General features: G+C 34.2%; 1 protein-coding gene across 11 annotated transcripts in view; it reads left to right on the top strand.

The window, feature by feature from the left end:
• The window catches only part of RYR2 (ryanodine receptor 2), a 370,524-nt gene that overhangs the window by 211,163 nt on the left and 134,356 nt on the right, over positions 1 to 25,005 (top strand). For all 11 annotated transcript variants that reach the window (XM_030268235.4, XM_072927080.1, XM_030268232.4 and 8 more), the window contains 5 exons: positions 2,481 to 2,584; positions 6,715 to 6,798; positions 9,831 to 9,990; positions 20,143 to 20,290; positions 23,224 to 23,432. In XM_030268235.4, coding sequence (XP_030124095.4) covers positions 2,481 to 2,584; positions 6,715 to 6,798; positions 9,831 to 9,990; positions 20,143 to 20,290; positions 23,224 to 23,432 — 705 coding nt within the window. The remainder of the gene's footprint in view (positions 1 to 2,480; positions 2,585 to 6,714; positions 6,799 to 9,830; positions 9,991 to 20,142; positions 20,291 to 23,223; positions 23,433 to 25,005) is intronic.

Raw genomic sequence — 25,005 nt, 5'->3', positions numbered from 1 at the left:
GCCACCCCAGCTCAGAGCAGAGCAGGACAATCCCCTCCCTTGCCCAGCTGGCGATGCTGTGCCTGATGCCCCCCAGGCCAAAGTTGGTCCTCCTGGCTGCCAGGGCACTGCTAATTCATCTCCAACTTGCCACCAACCAGGTCCCCCAGGTCACTTTCTATGGCGTTGCTTTCCAGCATCTCATTCCCTGGTCTGTCCATACATCCAGGGTTGCCCCACCCCAGGTGTAGAATCCGGTACTTTCCCTTGTTGAATTTTGTGGGGTTGGTGATTCCCAGGCCTGTAATTTGTCCAGGTCCCTCTGCAGGACCTCGCTGTTCTCCAGCTCCTCCCAGTTTTGTATTGGCTGCATTTAAGCCACTGTTGCCAATTCTACTTATCTGATTTCATGGCACAGAAATTAGCTTGCTTAGACAAACGCAAGTGCTCTAATATTAGATTTTGTCTTTTTAGTTCAGAGAAAGATGCATTGTATGCAGTAGCTAGTGGTGTTTTTTCACCTTCTAAAAGTTTAAGGGCTAATAGACAGACTTTTAAAATTATCCTCCAGATAATTAAAAATTTCTGCTGTAGCATTTTATATTCATTCTATATATCTGCATCATCAGATCAGTACCAAAGTGATACTCACTATTGCATGTCCTATTACTACTGCATTCTATGCATGTAAAATGTAAAATAGCAAGCTAATGTACAAAAAATTAAGGACTTTATTAATTGGCTTAATTTTAACTCGGAATATGTGTGCTATTGAAATAATCAGATGCATCTCCATATCTTTATTTCTGTTCAATGCCACTGTACATTTAAAAACAGCCACAAAAATTAAGAATTGATGGATGAGTTCTGCCACTAATGTAATTTGTTTGCAAGGCAGTAGATTTTTATTTTTTTCTCAGAAAAAAATGGGAAACTACAAGGTAACCCACAAAATATGCTAGCTGTATGATAGAATTATTATACATTGTAATTGTAGAACAAAAATAATGTCACTAGGGGAAATAAATTAATTTGTATTTCTGAGGAGAGTACCTGACATGTGAGACTTAAATTAGCTGTACACAGATCTAAACTCAGAGACTATACTTAATTTTTTAATAGCCATATTACCAAAGATCTTAGGAATCTGTAAATAAACATTTTCACTGGTAGTAAAAGACATTTCTCATTTTATAGTCTATTAAATTTTTAAATTAGTTTGACAGCTGAATTGCCCGTGTTGTATGTCCAAAGAACATTAATCCCATCAAATCAAGATAAATAACCCCTGGAGACTGTAAAGATTTTTCAGTCCAAAACATAAATTACTGCTGTTCAATTTGAGAATTATGTGCTTGGATCAAAATGCAAAAACTGAGCAGTGTTATAGAGAAATGTGATTTTTTTATGACATTAAATAAACTAGGGTAAGTAGTAGTGTAACTATCAATTTTGAAAAATTGTAACAGTTAGGCTTTTTAACTTCAACTGTAAGCATTCAGTTTTCCAGCAGAATTATCTGATTGATCAAAAATCAATAATGTTATTTTTCAATAATTTCCGCTTTGCACCATTAAAGGTTAATATAAATGGTGAACTTATGGTCCATCTAAGATTGACATGAAAATATTAACAGTCAATGATATTGTCAATAAGATTGACTGTGCAGATGTTAACAAATGCATTGGGGACTTTTAGGTAATATTTTCAAACTAATGTATTTTATCAAGCCTTTGTAGATGTTGTTGGCTAAACTCTAGCACGAGATGCTAAGTTGAGAGCTATAGAATGCTTGGTTATCACAGCCTCCAAGGTTGCCTTTCTAGCCAGTGTTAGATTAAAACTGTGTAAAATAGAGGAGATTAAAAATGTTTTTGATCAAATTTGCAAGTTTATAAAATGTTGGATTTTGTAAATTATTGTCTGTATGGCTCTCCTATCACTACACTAAAAATAAATTCATGTTCCACTCATATGTGACTTCTTAACAGTTGTATTCTGCTTCTATGTACTAGAAATAACTTAGAAACAAATATTTTCAGAATTAAGAGATGGGGAAAATTTATTTTACATTGTTATTTTAATTGGGTAAGGATTTCAGTACTATCTATATCAAGGTATTTGTACAAACTAGATGTAGAATTTTTGAAACATGGGCTGAAGATGAAATGGTACTTAATGGCTGTATGTTAAAACAGTATAGATTGAACTGTTCTTGAACTTTGCATATTTCCTATGAACATCTGTATAATAGTGTGTACAAATTTGCATTTAAGCCACTTGAGATATGCAAATCTGGAGTTTATTTGCAAATGCAAATTCTGCCTTGCTTGAACACAGTGATCGTTCTCTGAGAATACAGAAATCTTTCTGTTCTGAGGTGTCATCCAGTTTGAGTGTTTTTAACAGGATCAGCTTCAAGTAATTTGTGGATTGGACTGGTTTAAAATTTCTTTCCATTTTTGAGGCATAGTAAGCTTATTTCTTTACTTTTTTCTCAGGTTAGAGATGACAACAAAAGACAACACCCATGCTTAGTGGAGTTCTCAAAATTGCCGGAGCAGGAAAGAAATTATAACTTGCAAATGTCACTTGAAACACTGAAGTAAGTTGCTAGAACTTTCGAAATTTATAGTTAGAGTTTTGTAAGGAGATGCAGTTTCCAGAATTGTCATGCAAATTAAAATTTGATGTGTAGGAGAGGGTAATAATATGCAAATGAGGTAGTGAGAAACATTAATGAATTATGTATTTGGCACTGAAAATTACTTTGATAGTCTTTTAGAATTATTGTGGTAACGCTGATTGTGAAATAAAAATTCAGACAGTTTTCATCTAGGAGGAAAGAAATAGATCCAGGGTTTGAAAAAAAAAAATCTTTGTTTCTTATTTGATTTTACTCAATTTAGTTTAATTTCTTTCAATTTTGTTTATTGATAAAACACACTTTGACACTCAATAGATATTTAAAATTAAGAACTTTGCTTCAGGACCCCTTGTTGCTATTTCAGTGTCAATGTGCATGTTGCCACAGAAAAAACAGTAGCAGGCATTCCTTCATTTTGTGGATGAGTGGTTAGATGTGTGAATGTCATGGAAGCTCTCCAGTTGGAATGCTATAAAATTTCAGCAGGACAATAAAGGGTTTGTTGAAGTAATCTACTTTTCTGGTTTACAAAGATACAATTCCTCTCCTCAGCTTTGTCAATCAAGGAGGCTTGCTGTCAATTAATTGAAAAATCTATTAGTCTAAGTAATTTCTCCCATATGAAGCATTACATGTGGCCAGCGTGGAGAAATATATCTCAAACTGGTAAATGCTTGATGGTAGATGTGGTTCTCCAATCACCCATATTGAAATCTATTCTTTCTCTTTTTTTTTTTTTCCCACTGTTAAAATATAGTTGCTTTTTACTATTTAGAGAGATTACAAAGGATTAATGTCCTCCTGTGATATCATTTTTCTGTGAAAATTTGTCCTATATTATTAAAATCCTTGCCATGTAAACTGATAGAGCAATATAGTGTTTATACTCCTTATTGAAGGACTTCATGTCCTCATAGTAGAAAGCTATGTAGAAGACTCCCTCTAGAACCTGCAGATTTCTTTTCAGGCCAGCTTCTCTGCACTCTTTACTGATCTACCACTCCCAGAGTAAATAAGTTACTCAGTGTGAAACTGAATACTTGGGGTCATATTTATGACTCTAAGTGCTAAATGTTTTCTGGAGGGATAGATTGCCATTATTTTGAGGTTCAGCATCCACTGAACTGGAAGTAAGAAAATAAGTTCAAATTTTCTACAGGTAGATATTAGAATTAAAAGGAAAGTTTTTGAGCATTTCCCATCAGCAGAGCAATGTGCTAAGGAGTCAAAATAGATTCTTCCTTTCTATTTAATGAAACTACAAAAGATGATGTCATTAATTTCACTGTGGTTGGATCTTTTCCTAGAATACTCTATATTATATGGCTCAAACAGCAGAAAAGTCATGCTGTCATAATTAAATGCACACAAATTTAATGAGTCCTTAGATGATTACTGGTTCAGTATCCAGTGCTTTTCTAATCTAACCCTGCAAAAAATCCCCAAGTTTTTGTTTTATAAACATACAAGTTATAGATTACTCTTTTTTTATTAAAGCTTACTTAAGAAAGAGTCTTCCTATTAAATGGATAATATCCAAAATATAAAGCATTCAGTCCTTCTATGTGTTTTAAAATTTGTATGCTCACTGAACTAAGTCTTCCTTACCTCCTTTTATTAGTCCTTGTTTTCTGATAAATGAAATTCTAATTTTGTAGTATTGAATTGTATTTATCATGTAGACATCTGTTGTGCAGGGATTCAGGGCCTCTTGCTCAGTTTGTTTCTACGTGCTTGAAAATGTGATTAAATCAATGCACTAATCAGTTCTAGGTGATCTGTAGATGATGACTTGAATTGTAACCTATCTTGACTATTCCTTTATTAGATGTATCTAGTCTACTAGCTGTCAATCTTGATAAGAGGGAAAAGGGGAAAAGGAAAGAAAATGTTATGTTAAAATTTATAATAATTTTCTTTACAATCTGCATCAAATTGCATACTTGAAATAGTTGCAAAACATGGTTAATAATGCTGAATGTAATTGTGTTTTGGTTTGTGGCTAGTTTTGCTGCCAGATGAGAGTTAGAAACCAAGGAAGATCTAAGTCATATTATCTGATACAACATTTCTTTTCCATATACTGGGATGTTTGTATATTTTAAGTAAGATTGAATACTTTTATGATCTATAAAAATTACATACTGTATGAAATGTCAAGATGCAGGAATGAGTTGCCTCTGAAAATGTCATGGGATTAAAATATGCTTGCTCATACTGTTTCTGCACATGCTTATATATATGTGTTATAGTTTGGTCTTGCATATTTTTCTGGTTATTCTTGCTTATTATTTTGTGACTGAGCTTCCCAATTCTGTGTATTTACTCAGTCTTGTGTGATAATTACATCTACCATTGTGATGATGAGAGCTACATTCAGCCACTTTTCATTTTCTTGCTTAGTTTTGAAGTACTTTAATGGTCTTTCAGATTCTGCCAGTAGAGTCTGTCATTTTATCCTCCTGTGGCACTCTTACTGGAATTTGTTTTGTTTGGGTAGTGATAATTCCTGGTTTACATTACAGGAAAATTGGGGTTACCAGAGGTTAGCTCCTCTGTACTGCATTTCACTATTAGATATGTTCTCCTACTTATGTTAGTGATAGCTGCATAGGAATTATGTACTATTTATGCCAGTTGAAATTTAGCTGCATGGAATATTCTTAGCAGATAGTGTGTTTTGCAGGAAGGGGCCGATGGATTTAGTTTCCTCATTTCTGATTTTACTGTCTAATTTTAAATCAGGGTTCACAGTACATAAGAGTAGGACCTACTTCTTGTAGCTAGCACTAAAAATATGCTGTAAGAATCTCCTTGAAACAGAAAATTCATCTGCCAAAAGAAATAATGTTAGAAGAGTATTTATGCTTCTTCCCTCCCCCCCACCTCCCCTTCCCCACACACAGTCAGTTCAAGAGCAGTAAATATAGTTGAAGCACGACTAGAAAATATCATTTTAGCTAGTGGCAAGAACAAAAAAAAAAAAATCTTGTTTGACACCTTTCTTTCACTTCAGGAAAATCTGGCATGGAGTCCAAGGTATTTACACCTGTGATTTCTTCTGTAATCAGTTTCTTTCAAAGATATGGTTATCTCCCTCAGGTTTTGAGAAAATTCTCATCTGACTCCAAAGTTAAGTCTCTGACTTTTGTCTAGGATTTCTATTAATTTCAATGTCAATATTTTATTCATGCACCTAGACTAAAGAAAGACTAGAAGCTAACATTGAATATACGTGCAGGAACAAATAATTAATAATTTACAGATCAAATCTTCGAGAGAAATGAGATTTAAAATGTATGCTACTAAACTCTGTGGCTATAAGGAAAGCAAGAAGTCTGAAGTAACCAGAAACCCAGTTAGTACTGTTGACCCTCTTCTAAGTTTATATAAATAGTGTTTGCATTCTGAAATGAACTGAATTTTGCAGATTCAGGCTACAATGGACTGGTTCAGTGGCTCTGTGGTACAAGCCTCGTGGTAGGTACAAGACACACTGTCTAGATTGAATAACATGGCAGTTTTGGCCCAATGCTTATCATGCATTCTGCTGTCAGTTCTGTCTTCAGTAGTGTGTCCTAAAAAATCCAGATCCAACTGAAATCTCTAAATAATAGCTTCTTCAGAATTAAGACACATTCTAAGGATAAGAGATATTTTATTCCTTTTTTCTTTTTGTAGCTGTGATAGAAGTAACAAAACAACAATTTATGGGTTAGAAGAAGTATGAGTGAGTATGTAAGTGGTATGAATAAGTATATAAAGCAGAAATAATATTTCAAGGGCAATCTTCAAACTGATACCTAATAGAGAAAAAAATACTATATGATAGTTTCATTTTGAAGTACCTTACTCATATTTTTACAAATTTTTTTTGGAACATCTTGTGGCATTTTCCTAATACTATCAGAAAGCTTATTACATATACAAAAAGGCTGGTGTTGATCTTTCCATATTATATTGTAATAATTTCCATAGGTCTCATTTGTTATAGTGTCATTTATAGGCACTATAGTGTACCTATGAACAGTAGAAACTCAAAATATCAAAACATTATCAGTAATTAATCTCTGATTTCTGTGCTCTAGAACCCTGCTGGCATTAGGTTGCCACGTTGGAATTGCTGATGAACGTGCTGAAGAAAAAGTGAAAAAAATGAAACTTCCAAAGAAGTAAGCTGAAATTCGATGTTTATTCTTGTTATACAGTAGGAATTAAGTGAATTCTATTTTAACAATTCAGTATTTATACTGCTAGTTTTATTAGTTCTTGGGCATGCATGTACATGCATGAATTCTCAGGAATTTTCAGCAATTTTCACGTACCATAATTCACACTTTTTCTTCCAGAAAATTTTCACCTGATATGTAGACAAATTTTAGGGTTTGTTGTGCTATGTTGTAATGTCTGACATTCATTGTAATGTATTTCTTTTATATAGTGTGTGTATCATGGAGACTTTGTAAAGAATTTTTACAGAAACTTTGCCAATGTATTTTACGGTGCTGCATATGTTTCAAGTTCCCTTTTGAAAGTTCTCGAATGGCCATGACTTGAGGTTTAGAGAGCTGGTAGAATCACCTGACTTTTTTCCAAGTGATCTGTTGGCATCAGCATTGGGCTGGACTGGGCTTAGCCTGGTATGGTATAGTGGCCTCCACTACCACAGCTCTGAAACCAGCTCTCATGGCCCAGCCAAGTTGCCCCGGTTTCTTAGCATCAGTATACACACACAGAGTTTGGGAATAAAGGACGTGAGAACTTGGACACAGTTGAGATAATGGAACTTTAGTTTCCTATGCCTATCTGACAGCCCTACTGCCCAACATACACTTGAGCCCAGGGGACGAAGGTCAACTATACGTAAAAAGTCAGAAAGGTAAATGCCACAGTTTTACTAGGAGAGAACTTTTGCATGGTCTGTTATTCCTGAATTTAAGACAGTAATTTAGTTTCCTTGGTTTTGACTCAGAGGAATGGTAAATTCTGGTTGCTGAGTTCCTGCCACCAGTTGCAACTCATTGCTCTTTGCAGGAATGTGTTCTGTGCAGAAACAGCTGTTCCTCTGGGATGGCATACCTCCATTATTCACTGCAATCCTTCACTGACCAATACATTTGTATTACATGGAGTCCCTGAGGCCAGTGTAATAACCTCCAGTACTTTTAACTAAAGGACGTCTTTCTTCCTTTTGTGAGCCAAAACCCTGTGCCTCATTCTGATTCCTGCAGGCTTCTAGGTAATACTTTACTACAAGGTATCTGTAAGAACCTGGACTGGCAGGTCTTTGATATCTACCTCACTGCACAGATTTACATACCATTGATATTACAATTTCAGAATCCCTGATGCAGTGGGTTTGCCAGAATGAATGATAATAAAAGCAAAGTATTAATTTAAGTTCCCCCCCCCCCCCCCCGCCAAAACTGTTCAGTTTTGGTACTCCAAAATAACTGTTGATCTCTCAAGGAAGAAAAGATATCTAGGGCCTTCTTGTATTTTCGTTCTGAATTTCCTGGGCAGAAGTATATGTGCATTTGCAAGACTGTTCAAGTGAATCAAATTTCCTGCTTTTGAAAAAGTGTAGATAAATCTCAAGTCTGAAGAAGTTATACTTTCTAATATAAGAAGACCAATAATGCTGAGTCTTTTTAATGTCATTAACTGTCATAACTGTAGATACCTGAAGTCATACCATACATACAAAGTTAGAATTTTGATACCTCACATATAATGGATTGAAAAAACTAGCAAAAAGGAAAGGAAAACGTTGCGGCTGTATTCTTAAAAGCTTGGGCAGGGGAGCATGACAGGAAAGAGCACAGTAATTGCCAACCTGACAAGTGTGCTAATTTCGTATGTTTCACTGTTTCCATTACTGTCTTGTTTTACTCATCTCACTGAAGTGACTTCACAGAAACCTGATGAGAAGTAACTGTGAGGGCAGTGAACTCCTGTGGGGGCTTGCTGTAATAGAAACCTGCAGATTGGGAACTATGTGGATGGCTGATTTTGGAATGATGTTCTTGAGTTGCTGTTTTCTGGGTTAAACTTTTTCTTTTTATTGTGGTAATTTTGAGGGTAGATTCAATATCTTATTTATAGATATAATCCCTCTTAAATACCTGGTTGTCTTAAATTATTGTTTTCAACAAATAATTTGTTTAAATGTGTTTTTAAATGATTGTTGCAGAAGAGAATTAATTAAGATTGGTAAAGTATTTGAATATTTTAGGATATAAATGGGGATAAATACTGTTTAATTTTATGGGTTTTTATCTGTCAGTACAAATTAAGAAAATTACCAAATTGTTTAGAAAATAATTGGGCAATTATTTAAACTAGCTATTCTTTATACACCCCAGGGTGTAAATCTTCAGTGAGAGCATGTTGTTGTTTATTTTCCACAGACTCCTTTTGTTTCAACCAAAATAGTGCTTTGTATGCTGGAGGAGAAATAGAATCATAGGATCATTTAGGTTGGAAAAAACCTTTAGTGCTTTACGTCCTCTATTGAAGGTTTGCTCATAAGTAAAGTAGGAGATTTCTATAATTAATGGGAAGGGAATAATTTTATCAAAGTAGCATTCCTAAGAGTGCTTAAAAAAGTGAGGAAGCTGCCTTTGTATTCTGAAGTCATGCTTAAATTTAAACATTTGCATTTAAGCATCCTATGATTTGAAGGATAATTAAGGTATGAATTATTATAAAGACATTTTAAGGTGGCTTTCAGAACTGGTCTTGAATATGCCATTTGACCTGCTCTGTCTCTTAGCATCCCCTTATGCAACAGGAAGAATATATTTTTTCATTTCAGTAGGAAGTAAATAGAATTTAGTAAGTATTGTCATCTGCACAGAGGTAGCAATAAAATTGTTGATATAAGCATTTAGATAAGCAGCATCTTAATCTACTACTTTGAATATGTGGCATTACTAAAATACTTTAAAAACATTTTTAGTTCAGACCATTTGTGTAGCTTTCATTACCAGTTACTTCATCCCATCAAGATGCAATTAGCTTGAAACAGAATCAAAATAAAAAACAAATCAGTAATCAAATTTACATTATTATTCTTTATGTTCAAAGGCAGATACCATATTTATATAGATATGTTGCATTGATGTTATTTCTTCCTTTTGTGGTTTCTCTTAATTTTTTTTCTTGCTGGAAAGTAACTGCAAGTTCTGTTTTTATTCAACAGCTATCAGTTGTTGAGTGGATATAAGCCAGCACCCATGGATCTGAGTTTTATCAAACTGACCCCCTCTCAAGAAGCTATGGTGGATAAACTAGCAGAGAATGCTCACAATGTATGGGCAAGGGACCGTATAAGACAAGGCTGGACATATGGCATCCAGCAGGTAAGTGCTAACTAACTTCAGACACTTAGAACAGCACTTATCTATTGAGAGATTTCACAGCTAAATGGAAATACTGGTGACACACAGTCAGGAAGAAACAGCTAGTGAATGCAAGTTTGTCACTCAAAGAAAACAAAAATACATAATTTAAAGCACTCTTGCTAAATAGCAGTATGAGACTCTTACAAGCACTATTAAAAAACTTGGTGGTATATTCTTGTAAACTATCTAAATCTAAGGGTGAGAAAATTGCATGCAGGAAGCAAACGTGCTCCAGTATCTTAGGAAATGTAAAAATATTGACTTTCACCAGGGCAATCATTTAAATGTTTGCAGTTCTGGGAATTGAATAATTTTGTTTATCCAGGAAAATCAAAATGTAAACTTCTAGTAATAACTTTGCTAATAAGTTGTATTTCTGGCAGAAGCCGTGCTTAACTAAGAATAGTAAAGTTAGACTCAAAGTTCCAGTCCTACTTCAGTTATTCTGCTCCAGTGAATATTAATATTATTTGATACTTTTCCCAATGTGTTACAAGGAAGGAGAGTAAGAATAAAGCAAGGTGGATTATTAAAAGCAAAACTCAGGTTCTTTTCTTTCTTTAGAAAATCCCCCAAACCAGTCAATTGGGTGTACCATGAGACTAATTTAGTATTTTCCAAGACAGCTTCTGCATCAGTTTTCCCTTAAGATTTTCTGTTCTTTTTGTGATTGGTTGTGAATTTTATATACAGAATGGTCTCTTCACTTGTGTTAATAAATGTGTGATAGCATTTCACAGTGAAATTTTAGGACAATTTACCCCTTGGGGAAAGAATGAGTTTTTATGGTTTTGTGCTGAGCAAAAAAGATCATTATTTTTGCAAAAATGAGGTACAGCTGTTTTGTAGGTACATACCCTTCTCCTTGTTTTTGGCAAAAATTTGAATTATTCATTTCACTGCCGCATATGTCAAATTTTGTCCTTCTACAGGACCAAAATTCATTCTATTTGCAAAACTTTTGTGTAAAATAAAATAATCTGGACTTTTATTTATTAAGTTAAGCACTTCACCTCATCACATACAGGTATGCTTATGTGACAAAATATATGCTGCATATTTGCATTTCAATATTGTTCATTATAGTATCTTACTATGAAGCTGCCATTGTGTTACTCTGTAAGCTATTTAGGAAATCTATGTTCTATATTTGGGTCTAGACAGACAATGAATCAATTCTTCTGTTTGCAGACTGGAGTATATGTATATTCTCTACTAGGAAAGAAAACACTGAATAGAATTCAGTGTTTGTTCAACTTCCCTGCTTTCCCCAGGATCAAATTTTCCCATAATACTATGCCTTTAAGTAAGAGATGGCCTTTTGAAGTGCTGTTAACATTTCTGATGGAACAAGAATTATGAGAAGTGTTGGAAGTGATGGTTTTCTGTTGTCAGGTAGGGGGAGGGGATTAATTAGTTTTGAACTCACTATTTCAATCCCGTGTTTATGGAGTCAGTGCACAATTCATTTCTAGAATGAAAATCTGTATGTTCAAAAGAAATATTTCTAATATATTAAAGAATGCACTCAAGAATTTACACCATGTCTCCCATTTTTTTTTATTCTTCCAGAAGCCAATAATTTTCAATAGAGGACCTTGCCAAGTGGGAGCTTTGAATTGAATGAAAGTTGGGAAATTGTTACAACTTTGATAGAAACTTGACATAGCCCAAAATTAAATTTAGTTTTGCAACAAAATTTATTGGTTAGGATAAAATTAAGAAGTCTCTGGAATCAAATACATCTCTTAGCTAATTATATTTCTAACTAATTTTGAAAAAATCTAATCTTGTGACTCAAATGTGAATAAATTTTCTTAGAACTTGAAGACAATTTAACCTACCCTTTGTACTGGTTTATCTTCGAAAAAAAACGCAAATAATATTTATTGGAGTGAATTTGCAGCTAAATTGCATGTTTTCTGATTTAGTGAGGTATTAAGTAGGAAAGTTGGTTAAATGATGATGTCAAAGACTTTCCTAGTGTTCCTGGTTTGGGAATGATACGTAAAAGATGTAATGGGAGTGGGTGGCAATGAAAAAATTTCTCCTTTACATCTTCATAATATTTTTATTATACACAGTCTTTATGTATGTTTCAGCATGCCTGTTGCTATAGAAGGTTTTTGCATTTGAAGAGGTGTGATGTGATAGTCATAAATCATTAGTTTTATTATGGTTTCCCAGAGGCAGTGGAGTTGCTCAAGGCCTCAATTTGGGTTTTAAAAAACATCCCAAAACTCCAAAAAACATAGATCATACAAATCTAGTATGGGATATAACCTAAAATTAAACACTTCAGAAGAATCATGAAGTCTATCTTATGTTCTCAGTGCTGTGCTTAGGGAAAGAGACCAAACTGGCTGTTGAACCTAAAATGTTGTAGCCCTGTGAGGAGACATTTTTGAGCCTCACAGGGAGAGAGCAGAGAGGAAAAAGGACTCTGATCTACTGACTGAACAGCTCTCTGTATTTTATCTACTGACTCCTAAAATAGTTTCCTGAAGGAAACTCTTGTAACTCTGGCCTTCCTTAGACTCCCTTCCTAATAAATGTCCTGCTCGATGGATGACAACATTTAACATGAACTTAAATCTCTGCTTGCTTATTAAAATTTATAGCCTGGTGTGATAAGACTCATGGCAACTAGAGGTTTTGTTTAAAACCCTTTAGCCTTGTAATTACTGAGCAGTACATTAGTCATTTTTCAAGAGTTTTAAAAGACTGACTCCATAGCCTCAAAGATGACTGACTAGAGAAATAGGATTTACATATCTACATCCATTCAGATGGCCAAGGACAAGGTTTTGTATGAAAACCTTATTGGAATGGTAGCCCCTAGTTAAGTTTTCAGATATTTTTTAAGCAGTCGGTGTGTATCAAGCTCTGATTTTGCCTACCAGGTTATGCTCTGAAAGAGTCTTAGAAAATTGCTTCTGCTCTAAATCTTGACTGGGCTTAGGTATATATGATAAATATTTAACTGTTCTTCCTTATCAAGACAAAGACAGTTATGGACATGCAGAGAAGAGTCTGGAGAATTTAAAACAAAAAAGCTTAAGTGCCTATGAAACTGATCACATTTGGAGTTGGAAAGACAATTTATTGGGTTTTGCAGTCCTGAGTGCTTATGCTTTAAATATCCAAGAATTTTTTTACTGACTAAATACTTTTGTGTGCTGAATTGTGCACTCTTGTTGAAAATGCAGTGTAGTGGTGCAGTGAGCAGTGTCACAGTTATGCTTTCATCAGAGTATGATTGTAAATGTGGACAAGAGCTCAGAAATATACATGACCTTCAGGAAGCAGTTTTACAAGGTCAACAGTATACTTTACTCCCTAATTCCTGCCAGACAAGTTACCACAGTCTCATGGATAATTAAACAGGTAGATGATGCCCTTTTTCAACAATAGCATGTCTTGCAGAAGGTGCCATGTTTTGGATATTGATGTTGATTTGTCCTTAATTCCATAATCTTTATCTTTTCAAATATTTCTTTTTTCTGCTGGAAAAAAGATCAACAGCTGAGTTACAGGAGTGCTTACAATATACAGATAACAAATACCATTTATTAAAACCCATGAAAAGCAAGCAGAAGAGCAAGGTGCTCCTTTCTGGATGCAGTGCAGAGATGCCTCTCTTTTAGCTGACATACATATCACATGGCATGCTGCCAGCTCTAGGTGTTGTCCACACTGCCACGTGCTTCTGCTTGACTCCAATTATTTCATGGACTACATTTTGTCATCCTGTCATATTACTGTGACATGCTACAGTACTGGAATTAAGTGACATGATGTTGTGCTGTATAATACTATATACAGATCTTGCAGAGCTGAAAAATAGTTTCCTAAGGGAAAGAAGGTTACAGATGTTTTAAAGTAGATGAACTAATCAATAGGAAATATGTTATGAACAGCAATCGTGCTGTGGCTGTAGGATGAATTAAATAATCTAGTAGGTTTGTTCAATATGAGAGCCTCATCATTTTGGGATTATATAAAATGAAAAAATTAAAGGAATACTCTCAAGCAGTTAAAGTATTAACCATTTCTTTAAAAACTGTTGGGGAGAATGCCTTCCAACTTCCAGATTCTTTTTCTTCTTCTAAATCCATTACTGCTTGTCAGGCTTTTTACTTAACAAGATATGACAAGCTACATTTAATCCATGACTATATACAGTAATTTTGTTCTGCTGCTGCAGAGACAGCCAGCCAGCCAGGAGAGGGAGCACAAGTTAGCTAATAAATCCTGTTTCCAGAACTATCCCAACAGCTGTGATGACATTGATCACAAGTATTTTTTGGTACTGCAGACTCACAGTTGCTTATTGCTCCATGAAGGGGGAAAGCAGAAGGAGTGAAACAGGTAGGAAAAAACATGTATTTCTGCTTAAAAGAGCACATTAAGTAGCAAGGGTAAGTGGAAAAACTAGCACAAAAATCAGTATGAAAATATTTGACACTGTCCCTTTAAGGGAAAACAGGATTACCTGCAAGTTGGTGGTCTTTGAACTGGGGAAATGGTAAATGTACAAGGACAGATACAAGAGTTAGATCCAGGAGAAGAAGCAATATAGCCTTGCTGTAATTGAATTAAAATAATCACATTTTTGTTATGTGAAAAGGCTTTTTAAAATTTTTTTTTGACCTTTATGGATTTTGATATTAAGTCCTGTCATAATTACATGAGTTTTTTCCATTTGGTTACTTTAGGTAATTTTTCTTAACAAGGTAATGGGAAAACAACACTGAAGTATAAAAAAATGTATTTGTGACTAAATCTTCGCTAGCAAATGGAAAATATTCAGAATTCATATAAGTTTATCCATGAACTTAGGGTCTATTTTGGCATATCCGTGAACTTAGGATATTTTTTGATATTCATAAAACTGTGATTTTATGCATAGAGAACAATCCCAACATCCATATAAATGAGGAAAAGACAGAAGAGAAGAGTCAAGCTTATAGATCAGAAAGCAAATGAAAAGAATTTAAAGTACATTACATGCCTGTCCCTCTTCCTGAATACATGACTTCTAGGTCTCCCTACTGATTTTGGAGATCACAGGCAAAAATTCTTTCACATTTTGCTTATATACATTGCCACATATCCTAATAGCTTAATCAAATGGTATCTTTTTTTTTCTTCATATTTCCTTGTGTTTTGGCTAGAAAAGCTAACAATCAGAAACCCCATTTATACTGAAATAGACAAAGTGTTAAGAGTTTCACAGATTTAACAATTGCTTATAAATATTGGCAACCTAAAATATTTCTTCTGCTGTGTGAAAAATATCTTAAAGATGCTCTGCAGTTCCTGTCCTAGAATAGTTGGTTGGTATTGCCAAGCAATTATATGAATATCTTACTTCTCTTTGGCCCAAAAATAAAAGATGTATTCGTCTTTTATAGTCAGGATCTTATTTTTTTTCAGATTTATAGACAGTATGTGGCATCATTAATTAAGATCAGGTGTTGGTCTTCGCAGACTGTCTAAGGCTGCAGTGCAGAAGAGGCAATGTGCTGGAAGTCAGGCTGGGTGAAATATGCATGTGTAGGAAAAAATCAAGCTGTCGCTTTATTTTCATTAAATAAATATAAAGCCAGCATCTTGTCCTTGTAAAAACCACTTATGTTACCTCACTTTGACATTTTACATGATTTATACTGATATATTAGTTCTTTCCATTTATAGTCAGGGCACATTCTGCCAGGCATTCCATATGGCCACAGTCCTCAGTGAAGATGGCAGAAGCTGTACACATATTACTAAGGATACACATACTTCCAAGGTTAGACCTTAGCTGCTAGCATTCCAGGTGAGGAATACAACCTCTGCTTTGGCTGGGTGAATTTGGATTATTAACGTTGCTAGGAATATGGCTTTGTTGTGCTTTCTGGTTCTAATGCTCTGGACTTTGAAAATTACTTTTTTAGTAAACGCCAATTTAGAATTGTATTTTTCCTTTTCTCCTGGAAGATGTTTTTTAATTTTCATGGTTTCTGGTTAAACATGAGCTACTGTGATAGGTGTAGCCCTCTGGATAGTGAGGCATGACAGGTGTGGGATGGGTAAATGACCCTGTTCGCAGTGTCTGTGCTGCACATGCACATGGTGGCTCACTGGTTTTCTGGCAGCACTGCTGGTAAGCTTGCCCCATAGCATTTCTTGTGGGAATTGCTCAGAAATCTTTGTGATAGTGAGAGAAGTGGATCTTGCATGTTGGTGGAGATCTGACAGCAAGTGGAATCAATTCACAGCTATGGAATGAGGGTTTGCTAATGGTGCAGGGAGCTGAGAAAACAACAGTACATCTTTCTTACTGGATGTATGCTGAAATACATTTGTTTTGTGCTTGTAGTTTAAACAGCTTGCTTATGAGAACAAAATCATTTTAGTATCATACAGACTATGTATCTGTACAGCTCTTATACTTTAAATCACAAAATGTATGTTCCCAGTGAACTATTACCATATTTTCCTGCACTCTTCCTACTGTGTGTTTTAACTTTACAGTCTTTTCCTGTCTTTCTTTCTGTTAAGCACTTATCTACATATGTTTCTGGTGACTTTTTGTTCCCTTTAGTCTAGTGGTCTGTGCTGCTCCTGAACTTCTTAGAGATTTGGGAAGGTCCAGGAGTATACAGCTTGGCAATACAACATTTACAGTTCTGAAAACTACATTATTATTTTCAGATATCTTTTAGAGGTTTATATGGCACTTTGTTTTTTGTTACTGGACTACTGCTGAGGCGCACAACCTTATTACACATACTGCATCTCTTAATAGGTTCTTTTAGAGCTGTTTGTAGAATTTGACTATGGTTTTCTCTGCTGTAGACCATATGGACATTCCTCTTTTCATTCTTACATGAGATCTATCTGTGCAAGTTCCAAGACCAGTAGGTCCAGTGCCACGAGATCAGTTATCAGTTATAGACACATCGCAGACTCATTGAACAAAGAATGCACTTTACATTTGATGTGTGTTTCCCTTTGAGTTACTTTGCAGCAGTGTTCTTTACCTGTCATGGAAGTTTTAAGAGGCTTGTTGATATTTTTTGGTGTGTGTGTTTAGGTGGTTTTTCTGTAGTTCTTTCCCTTTTAAGTGCTACACATAGCTTAAAAAAATTATGCAATTAAATTGGCCCATTGTTGACCAATTATTGCCTAATTGATATCCTTATATACCCTACAAAAAAGTGTAAGAATGCCCATTCAAATAGTTGTTCGTCTATCATTTGCTATGTATACTAGACTCTGTCACGTACACTGTGAAAAGTAATACTGATTTTTCATGGTCAGTGCTATATCACTGACATTTAACATTATTACTTCCATCCAGAGCACATTCTGCATCCCAACTTTTTACGGTTGCAATGTTTTCCTAAATAAAGTAAATTAAATTTTAAATTATTAATGGATGTTTGTCACATAAAATGAAGACAAAGCTTTGTAATAAAATACATAGGCTTTTCCCCCACCTTTTTTTTCTGTGAGATGATAGGTTCTGAATTCAAAACAAATGAATTATATAAATAATAGGTATGATCTACCCAGCTCATACAATTTGTCTGTTAACAAGTAGTTGCCAAACAAACTGTACAAAACAGTCTTCTGAGGAATCATTAGGCTGTCAAATCTGGAAAATTCTGGCACAAAAATTTTAAAAAAAATTAGGTTGAATGTTAAAACTTATTTTAACAGTCTACAATAACTTTTTTGTATTGAGTAGGAGGAATTCAGTCTCTTTACTGCTTGGAAATGTACTCAGTAAAAATTACCACTCTTAGCTAATCAGTTTTCTTGTTGACTTGATTGTGAATGTGCAAAGCTCAATCTCTGTACAGGATCATTCTCTACACTTACACCAGAGAAGTGCAGAAGGTCATTAGTACTAAAACTTATGATGGCTATAACAATAAGAGTGCTTAATTCAGAAATTAGTAACATATTCAAAATTTAAATAGATTCGTAATAAGAAAAAAAAAGGAACAGAGTTGTTAAAAGAAAAATCTTTTCTCACATTCAAATTTAAAGATGTAGCCACAGTCTTAAATAGGTGAAAAAGGTCACAATGTTAAATAAAATTTGACCCAAGGAAAAAAATCTGTAAAATCAAGTTGATTTAATACATTAAATTTCTGCATTCCTTTTTTCTTTCTTCTTGCTCTCATTTTGTGCTTAGCCATTTTAAAAGCACTTATATTTCATTTTATACAATGTTATCAGCTGATTGCCTGTATGTTAATTTGTGTTAATGGTTGCTTTGGCAGCTACAAATGCATTAGTCTAACAGTATATCATGGATAAGAAGTTACATATTTATTGTTCCAAACTTTCATATTTTTAAAGACAGTACTTCACAATGTATTTTGGACATAGAGTGCTTCAGAGGAAATATTTCTCTCTTTTGTGTTCTTCCAATAACAAATAATTAAACGCATAGTGTTTCATCACCTCAGATGTTAATGTGAATACTCTTATATCAAAAAATAATTTCTCATAACATTTACTTCAGCATTTGCTTGAAGGACACAGCCCTTTTCCACATCTACCAAATTAAACGTTGGACAGCAGGATGTCAGCTTAAGAATTTGGAATAAATATGAAAAGAAGATCCTTCAAATGGTATTACTGCTGGCCCTGCCACTGTCCTTTCCATGGAATATAATTAGCGATGATATGGTTTTTTAATTTGTGTCCTCAAAAATGCATTACCTTTATCTTTCTGTTAGCCCTTTTAGCATGTAGGTAATGCTTGTCCCTCAATATTTCTTCTCCTAGAGGAATAACTTGTAACACCAGATTTCATCAAGCACTGCTTTATAACTGATCTTTCAGTATCTGCTCGCTATGACAAGGCAAGAGGCAAATAGTCTTGCATCTAAACATTTAAAAGGTAACAAAAGATGCCTGCAGTATTTTTTTTCAGAATGGATGTTCCATTTCTTGTCTTCTTGAAAAGATAGAATTGAAACCACATATATTCCTAAAACTAGAACTGTAATGCTGTAAAAGAAGTAAGGTACTTTCACTGTAGACACTGTCTTCTAAAACAATAGGCATTGGTCTTGGACTTCTTAATAAATCTAACCAATAATAAAAGCCTCTCAATATCTTTGGTATTGTACTGAAGAGAACAAACATTTTTTATATGATATATGATATGTGCAGTCTGTATTTTTTTTTATAAATATAGATATTAGGAAAAACATGGAGATCTCTTTGCATAGTTTCTCTCATTGCCAACAAATTCTGACAGGATGTGAGAAGAAAATATAAACGAAAAAACAATTCTGTTAGTCACTAAAAATTAGATTAGCCACTTAAATAATCTAGTTAAACACTGCTTTTAAATAAGATCATTTTGCAGTAGAGGAAAACCTAATCAATATTTTTTTAATAAACCTAAAATGCAAAGAATAAGCCTTACCAACACTTTCATTTCAGCTGGAGAGTGGTTAGTTTGGCTATCTATTGCAAAGAATTGCCATGTGGAGCACATGAATCATATTCCTGCAAACCCCTTTATTTTTTAAAAATACATGTCTTAAATAGTTTTATAGTAAGGCACGGGTTTATTATCTGATTTGCAATTTATTAATTAGTGCTGCACACATTTATTATTTGTTATTAGTTGTATTTTGGTCTTTCATTTTTATCACATTTGTTATGTGGGCATTTTGTGTATTTGTGGTATAGAAATGTTTCAGTTTTAGTTAGAAAGAAGTTTTTTGTTATGGTAGATGCTTCTCCAGCAGTGTATGAAATATAATGCTCTTGACTATTCTGGCATACTTTCATACATCTATCCTTGTTCCTGTGGTTTGTACTGTTACTTTATTGAGTATTTGACAGAAACTTACAGCAGGTATAAGACACAGAGCTTTGTTTATTTGTGTGGGTCAATTTTTTTTTTTTTAGTGAATTCAGTCTTGTAGTTTCTAGACTATTGCAATTTCTCTGATTCCTTGCCATATTTGAAGTTACATGATTTCAGTTGGTATAACAGTAATTTTTGTGGTCTTATTTGAAGAATTATCTTGTCTATAAGATAAAACACAGTTTCTGAAATTGAACTGATTTTTCATACTAATGCAGGATGTGAAAAACCGACGAAATCCTCGCCTTGTACCGTATGCTCTTTTGGATGATCGCACAAAGAAGTCCAACAAAGACAGTCTTCGGGAAGCAGTCCGCACTCTTCTAGGCTATGGCTACAATCTGGAAGCTCCTGATCAAGACCATGGTAATTAATTTTGGGGTTTTTTTCCTCAAAAAAAGGTTAGAAACTTCCACTCTGCTACTGAATTTTTAGGTCCAATAAAGCATTTTGAACAGATGTTTCCAAATATGATGGGTGCTTTTCTCTTCAATCTTAGTTTTTTTATTTCCTTTTTGTTTCCTTTCCTTGTCCCGTGGCCTCAAATGAATATTTACAAAATGTAAAATTTTTACATTCTAAAGCAATTCTTTAAAATTTAAACCAATCAATACAATTTTTGGGAATAGTTTTGTATTTAATGCTATATTTGCTATTTCAAGACAAAATAGGAAGAAAACCTGTAAACTCAGTAGATGTGAATTTTATATTCCTAAAATTTTAACTTTAAATAATGAAGATTGTACAGTTTGTGTACAATGTTGTATTTAAACAGTTAAAGATATAAGATGAAATTTTGTGAAATGAATGATAGCAAACCAAATTTCTGTGAATGTCAACCTGCAAGTCTATAATTAGATAGTTTGTTAGAACCTTTAAGTTTCTTGGACTTGCTCAGGTCTTGGAAATTGAATTTGACTATAAATAAATTTTAATTCACTTTTCACAAAGTTTTCTTTGAATTTGCATCATGGCCAGGTTGAATGTTTTATTGATACTGTGGGCAATATTTTCAGTTTGAGACATCCTAGAGAAGAAAAAAAAAGTAAACTAATAACAAGGAATTTTTAAGGCATACACAACATTTAACTCAATAATGGCAGCATATGTAATATTAAGAAATCAGGAGACATAATGTACAAATAAAATAAATAGATCTAACCCCTCTCAACTCTATTTTAGAAGTTCACTTAAAGATAAGGAAATATGGAATAATCAAATTTGAAACTAGCATCTTTATAATCTCAGCAAAATTTGGAAATTTTGAGAAATGTGTCTAAACCTTTTTTTTTCCCTTCAAATAATGATAGTGATAGCTAAGTTTTTGACCTATTTAGGCCATAAACCTTCAGTAAAGCATTTCTGCAGAATACATAACTCACACCTAAAGTGCACACAGGGAACCTCCCATTTGGCATTACTTCTCCAAAGCACATGCATTCTCTGATACTCAGCTTTTCTGAGATACTGCCATTAAATTACACTTAAATATGAGGCATTGCTGAGACCATGAATGTGTCACAAGGCTGGATTGCTGAACAGGTAGAACAATGTTCCTCAGTGGAATGGACAGTGTTGGTGGTAAAATGCCATGGTCTCACTCTTAAGTCTGCTAAAATTGGTGAGTGTAACCCTGCTGCATAATCCTAGAATTTCCTCCCCTCCCACTGTTGGGAACAAGATACTGCAAAGAAAGACTCAGCATTGAGAAAGACTCAGACTTCTTGTTTCTAAGAAGGTGGGTTGGCTGCTCCAGGAGACCTTTGCCTCTTGTGAAAATATAGGGGATGTCTAATGGTGTAGGCAAAAGGGGGACAGAGCACACTCCTTTTCCACAGTCTCTTCCACATTCTGCTGAAAAATAGTAATCACCTTTTTCATTTACAGCTCTGAGAACCACATGCTGCTGCCTTTCCTTGGGAATGGAGTGTTGAAAACCACTCTCTTTTTCTTTAGAATGCAGATATCAGTAGCTGGTTCTGTGAATGGAGTCACTAATGAGATGTAAAGAACACTAGTGCAATCCTTGAATCTGAAAGATATGATCTAGGTTGTTGGAAAATTCCCAGAGGAAAGGAACTGTAGAACAGTATCCCACAAATTGGTCTTTCTTGAGCGAAGACTGGAATTCAGCAAAAGATTTTTTTTTAGGGGATTTTGATTTTGGGTATTTAGATTTGCAGTTTGTGAGTTTCTCAAGTTATGGAGATGCATCAGACATGTCACAAGGATCCTCGTTCATAAGCCAAAATTCATACTGTTATTAAGGGTTTTAGAGCCCTCTAGTGGTGTTCTGCATCTCCAGTCATTAATTTTTACTAAAACATTAATTTTACAAAGTTCTCTAGTATTGGTTTTTATGTTTTCTAATTATTATTACTTACTGATTCACTGCAGCAGCTGTATTTTTGGAATTGCTTAAGACTCTAGAAAGCATTTTGTTACTTAGACTCTAAAAAGAAAACAATTTCTCAGTTACCATGTTTGTGGTGCCTCATCTGTATAGGTGAGGTATTAAGGGTCTTCAAAAGTGTTTTTAAGGCATTAATTTAATTAATTTAATAGCTTATTAAAGAGAAAAGTTTACTGATAAAGAACTATATGGCAGAGAGTTGCATTGCTTAGAGGAAACTTAATGAACCTCATCTAACTAGAGTCAGGCATGATAGCATGAGAAGTGATGGTTAATTCTGAAGGATGCAATTATATAGGCTATCCTAGGTGGTATTGGAAATGTGGACCTTGATGTGTGTGAGAAAATAGAAGAGAAACGGAGAGGTTCTTAGCAAGGCCTAACAAACAGGTGCAAGTAGGTGCAGACAAATTTGAACTTATAACAAACTCAGGCAGAAGAGGAATTGTGGTGATTAGACTAGAATGCTGACTTTTCAAATGTTGCACAGGCTTTATTTGATATATTACAAATCTGTGGGAAAAGATCCATGTATTTGGCCTTTTTGCCCCCCTAATCTGAGAAAAAGAATCAAAGTGATCCTTGAGTCATCTATTTGTAGCTGCATTCAGATTTCTAATGTCTCCTTTCTTCGTCTTTTTTTGTTCTGTTTTTGTTGGTTGGTGTTTTTTGGGGGTTTCTTTGTTTTTTTTTTTTTTTTTTTTTTTTTTTTAAATCCTGATTCCCAGAATGGGCAAGGACACTTTTCCCACATGGCTGTTCTGCAGGCACATTCTTTTTTTCATGTCTGTGCTCAATTCTTGTTAGTAGTTGAAAACAGTACCTTCTGCATTGATTTTTTTTTTTTGTCCCTTTATACTTATTTTTATTTTTTTAATCCTTACAGCAACAAGACTGGATGTGTGCAGTGGGATAATGGAAAAGTTCAGGATCTTCCGCACAGAAAAGACTTACGCAGTGAAGGCTGGGAAGTGGTACTTTGAGTTTGAGGCAGTTACTGCAGGAGACATGAGAGTTGGCTGGACCAGGCCAGGTTGTCTGCCAGATCAGGAACTTGGCTCAGATGAAGAAGCTTTTGTTTTTGATGGCTTTAAGGTTTGTATGTGTTTATCTGTAATAATATGAGTGGCTGCAAAAATTTTAATTTTTCTGTCTTATTCCATGTATCATCGCCTCAGGTGCCTTCTCTGTTTTCATTTGATGTTTCATGAAAGTATTTCTCTGTTTTTGAAGGCCTAGGCAGAATAACTAGGCCTAGGCAGAATAACTAGAATCAGTGTCAAAAAATTAATTAGCAATATTTGGCATATCTATAATGTTTTTTCACTAATTCACATGTTTCTACAGTATATATAAAGAATTAGTAATCAAAGTGGCTTAATGAAATTCAAAATACTGGCGGAGCTGTAATTAGCTATGAATAATTTCTTTAAAGTTTTACTTTGTTTTTCTCTCTCTAAGAAGTGCCATTAGGGACTAAATATAGTTAAGATTATTAACAGTAAGTGTTTGAGGCAAACTTTGATACTATGTATTTGTAAAAATGTAAGAGCTCCAAAGAGTATAGCTAGGCTTTATGGAAATCCTTACAGCTTAAATGAAGTATAATAGAACCACTAAGATTTGCTCAAATTTGACTCTGCATGAAAAATAAAGACCAGTTGAAATCTAGTAGTAAAAATATATAAGAAAACAAAACTTTATATTACTGACTATCATCAGAATAGCTTAAATGACTCATTGCAATTTTTTATTTCAGTATGAGGGCAATTGCAACTATCTGAACCTTAATTTTTATTAAGGCTACTGGTGACTCACTGTAAAATGATTTCTTGTATCTAGTATTGGAATTCATTTCCCTTATTACTTTAAAATATGTAACAGAAATCAACAGAATTCCTGGATATTCCCAGCAAGATAAATTTCTCAAGATGCATTTTATTTATGCTGTGGGAATTTATTTCTTTCCCACTCCTTCATTGCATGAGAAGATGCCTTGAAAAGAAAACTGGAAAGTTTTTTTGTAAAGTGTTTTATGTAAACCATTCAAGTCCTCTGTTTTTACTGGAAAAGTTGTATAGTTGCCTTCTGAATCTTAGAGTTTGATGTTTAGGTCTCAATCCACAATGCTGTATTGTTTTGTTTGATTTTAATGGCTTCTTTCCTTGGTTGGAAAAAAATTACCTTCAAGATATCGAGAAAGATTCATTAGTTTTGTACAACTTCAAGGATGGATAGAGAGCATAAACATCTACTTGTGATGAAATACTTGAATAGGAATTCTATCTGTTATTGGTTATTAACACTGTTTTTTCCAGTGCTTGGTTACAATAGTTCTTAACAGAGGTTAATTTATTTGAACTCTAGTCCAAGACCCCATTGAAAGCCTTTGCTTGAAAGTCAGTCAGAGGAATCATTAATCATGCCCTCAGCTACTCTGGAATTTATCAGTAAACCAGTGCTTGTCTCATTCACAGATAGTTCTATTCCTTACAAAATCTGATATGAGAAAAAAGATTAATTTATTTTGCACAAAATATTTTAAGAATTATACTCAAGGAAACAATACAGGTTGTTTGCAAGTAATGAATTTTTAGGCTGCTAAAGTAAATACAAGCATTTGTTTAAAAAGGGTTTGTGGAGTATTTATTAAACATTGTAATTGGTA

Source organism: Taeniopygia guttata, chromosome 3, assembly GCF_048771995.1.
Source record: "Taeniopygia guttata chromosome 3, bTaeGut7.mat, whole genome shotgun sequence".
In the NCBI taxonomy this organism is placed as follows: Eukaryota; Metazoa; Chordata; class Aves; order Passeriformes; family Estrildidae; genus Taeniopygia; species Taeniopygia guttata.
This window is presented reverse-complemented; position numbering and strand designations above follow the sequence as displayed.